Below are 3669 nucleotides of genomic sequence, written 5' to 3'. Positions count from 1 at the left end.
AACAGAAGTGTTGGCATTGAAGATCTTATTACGGCAATGAGAGTTCTTCATTCCCTTTAACTAGGCTACCTGTAGAAAGCGTCATGTACTACCAACCCCTCCCTGGAAAACCGGTACCTTTCATAAAGGTGGTCATCCCAAAAAGAGAGTGGGTCGGGCTCCGATGTCCACGGGATCCTCTAAGAACGGACAAGCCATTTTTTCGTGAGGGCTCATTGGTCAGTGGGCGGGGTTTTTATAGTCCGCGAGTTCAATCTGGAACCTAACCTGCCCCGGAGCAGGTTAGCCGTTCAGCGTACGTTGCCATGGAGACTCGCCTCGCTGAGGAGTGATCCCGTGTCGTAGAACAGGGAATCCGAAACCTATCCTCAAAGCTACCTCGCTAGGCAGTAATCCTGCTTCGTAGAACAGGGCCCAGGTATCAATAAGATTTTTGTCAGGAATCCAGGGAACACAGGAAACAAGAGGTGGACCCAATTGCAGATTGAATCAAAAAACCTTTATTAGATAAACTTAAAAAATCCCAAACCCAAAATCAAAAACTCTTACAAAAGGCAAAAAGGAAAAATCTTACCGAAAGCTTGAGGAAACACAAGAACATGAGGGTTGGCAACAACTGCAGACAGCAACACAACAATGAACTGACAGAGAGCACAAGGAACACAGAGACTATATAGACCAGGGAGTGATCAACTCAGGTGTGAAACAAGACACAGGTGAAACACATGAGGAGCAATCAACAAGGAGGGAAACACACAGAGAACTTAATAAAACACAGGAAAACTCAAGACAGAGACTAAATACATCTAAAACACAGAAACACTGAGATTAATCACAAATAGACATATACATGACAAGTGACAAGAACCAAATCAAAACCACAAAGAACAACAACTAACGACAAAAACAGGAAACACAGAACACTCAGAAAGAGTAACTGATATTAAGACAAGAAACACAAGACAAGAATCACAAATATTAACCAAGAACCTCAAATCCAAAACCCAGAAACACACGAACAGAACTGAAAACCCAAACCATGACCGTTTACAGTTATGGCTCAGTGGTAGAGTGGGTTTTCTTTCAAAAGGATGGTTAGGGGTTCAATTCAAGATCCTGTTGTCCATATGCCAGAGTGGTTGAGACACGTTGACCTATCCTGCCTTCTCTGTGTTGTACCAAACTTGTGTAATAAGGACTGGTAAAAACCAATGGTCCTCTTCTGTAGCAGCTTCTCCATCAGTGTGTGAACGTGGTGTGAATGGGTGAATGTGACTCGTGATGGGAAAGTGCTTTGAGTCGCTAAGACTAGAGACAGAGCTGTACAAACATCGTCCATTAAGCATTTTTTTACACCACACATACAAAAACACAGACTTCCGCTTTTATTGCAAGAATAAAAGACAAACAGTTCACAAATCAATCATTTGGAAATCTAAAGGGTAATAGGTATTGACATACACACAGTTTATTGATTGGCACTCTAACACTTCTCAACAATCTGCATCAACACTTTTACAACAGAAAATATTTTTTTAATCATGCTATTTTATTCAAAAAATGCAAACACACATCACAATCATTTTTATTATTTTCATTCAGAATCAAACAACGGGGTCTAGCCTAAATTAGAACAGAACAAGACTTACTCTCAGTCACACAAAGCAGGAAAAAGACATTAAGAAGAGAAACACTGGCTGCCTCTGAGATCATTTACAAGATAAAGTTCCTACAGTCTGACCTGAGTCTTATAGACTCATTTCTGAACATTTATTGTCGATCAGGCTTTTTACACAGAAACATGAAACATGCAGTTCTACTGTTTTATACCTGAGTACACACATTCAGCCTTTGGGTTGTTACTTTGTCTTCTAGCTTTGTTGAGCCTGTGCTCTCTGACAGATGCATAATGAATGTTTTCCTCATTCAGATCAACCTAAAAGAAACAATAAGCATTATCAAACCTCCGCCAGTCAAAATGAATTAACTCAGGTTATGTTGGTACCAAAGTAGAAGAGTAAATCTGATCATACCTGTTGGTTTGTTGTTGAATTACTTTCATGTTTAAAGTTATTTCTCTTGATGATCACACAGAGCCCGACAGCCAGTAGAACAACCAAGAAGGCAGTAAACGTCAAAGCCCCACTCAGGACGTACAACATGACTGATAAGTCCCCCTCATCTGGAGAGAAGAAAACAAGAAGCAGAGTTTTTACAGGAAGTGTTTAACTTCAAATATTTAAAAACAGCTCCAGTTGAAACAGTTACCTACCTTTAAAGCTGATCCTGGTCCCGTTTCCAAACAGAATGTGTCCACATGAGACAACAGCACAGTAGTAGATCCCCACATGAGAGAGATTCAGGCTCTGCATCGGTAAGATGAACTCACAGCTTTGCTGATTAGGTTTCCTCAGACACTGATCGTTCTCATCTCCATGGATGTAAATGAGTCCTGGTTGAGACTCCTCAGAGTGTTTGAACCAGTAAACACTTTGTTCTCCGTCACAGCTCCCAGTGTGGACGGTACAGCTCAGAGTCACAGAGGCTCCTGGCTGGATGGTCTCAGATCCTGACTGATGGACCAAAATCTCAAAGTCTAAACCTGAACCTCTGACACTGAGAAAAATACCCTCCAAGAATTCTAACACACCTGAGTTCCAGTACCCACAGTAGTAAGTAGCTGTGTCTGAAACACGCAAATCTGTGATCTTCAAGTGGTTCCGACCTGTGTTAGTATCCAGAGTGAAGCGTGGATTGTTCTTGAATTCACCATGAAACAGTTTACTTTCTGCATACCTGAAGTAAGAGGAGACAAGCTTTGGTTTCTCTCCCAGAGTTTGCTTGTACCAGTAGAATTTTGTGGCAACATCGCCTTCATAGAAGCATCGTAAAGTTATCTTTCCTCCAACATCAGCTGATACAAATCCACTCTCTTGGTGCACAGCAGAGGATAATTGCTGCCATGCTGCCTGAGCTAAAATGAGATAAACAATAAATGATTATTATTATTAAATCACTAGAACCATTTGATTGATCAATACAGAGTTTCAAATCGAAGTACAAGCCATGAGTCTGACTTAAAGTTTTCAGGTCACAAACTTAAATCAAAACTCACCCATAGTCTTTAAGCACAGACATGTGAGACAGAGCCGAAGCATTAAAGGTGACATCGTGCTCTATCAACCCTGTTCAACTGAAAATATCTCTGTGGTCTCTTCAGTCTTCAAAGACAAGAAGAGATCTGATTGGCTAGTTACAGACATCAAACCACCTACGCTCACTGCCTACAGAGATCCAAAGAGGTAACACCTCTCTGTCCTGGCCTTGCAACCAGCACCTCCAATAAATAAAATTCATTTATATTTTATATTGAATAATTTAACATTTCTGCTTTTAACTGTTGGCTCTGAGATTTGTTGGTTGCATGCAAAAGAATGAAATAAACTCAGAACTGGACGATGTTACAGTTGTGGTGATGTGTGTTAGATTTAGCCAATCAAACTTAGAGCTTTGTATTGAGTCACTTCAGAACAATGTTACTGTCACTGCTCACATACTTCCAGACGTCCTTTATGTTGGCGTTGCAGTTAACCAACACATCCACTGGCGGGGGGGGGGTTAAAAAGTTTATGCCAACAAACTAAAAAAAAACAAAAAAAACATGGCGAC

The 3669-nt window shown here is 40.7% G+C and overlaps 1 protein-coding gene across 1 annotated transcript; it reads right to left on the bottom strand.

Moving 5' to 3' along the window:
* Window positions 1–1816: 1816 nt before the first annotated feature.
* On the bottom strand, window positions 1817–3170 carry LOC141784278 (immunoglobulin kappa light chain-like). The gene is made up of 4 exons (XM_074662060.1): window positions 3116–3170; window positions 2273–2974; window positions 2034–2182; window positions 1817–1936 (listed from the first exon to the last, which is right to left on the bottom strand). Exons 1-4 carry the CDS (start codon window positions 3168–3170, stop codon window positions 1817–1819), a joined length of 1026 nt encoding a protein of 341 aa, XP_074518161.1.
* Between the last annotated feature and the right edge of the window lie 499 nt (window positions 3171–3669).

Source organism: Halichoeres trimaculatus, unplaced genomic scaffold (assembly GCF_033239565.1).
Source record: "Halichoeres trimaculatus isolate MK-OKI-2021-1 unplaced genomic scaffold, fHalTri1.1 fHalTri1_scaffold_22, whole genome shotgun sequence".
NCBI classification, from domain to species: domain Eukaryota; kingdom Metazoa; phylum Chordata; class Actinopteri; order Labriformes; family Labridae; genus Halichoeres; species Halichoeres trimaculatus.
Note: the sequence above shows the minus strand (reverse complement) of the source record. Positions and strands in the feature narration are given on the sequence as shown.

Coding starts and splice junctions, on each gene's coding strand:
- LOC141784278 (XM_074662060.1), bottom strand. CDS start 3,170: ATGTCACCTTTAATGCTTCGGCTCTGTCTCACATGTCTGTGCTTAAAG. Junction 2,975..3,115: donor TCTGTGCTTAAAGACTATGG/GTGAGTTTTGAT, acceptor ATCTCATTTTAG/CTCAGGCAGCATGGCAGCAA. Junction 1,937..2,033: donor ATTCAACAACAAACCAACAG/GTATGATCAGAT, acceptor TGTTTCTTTTAG/GTTGATCTGAATGAGGAAAA.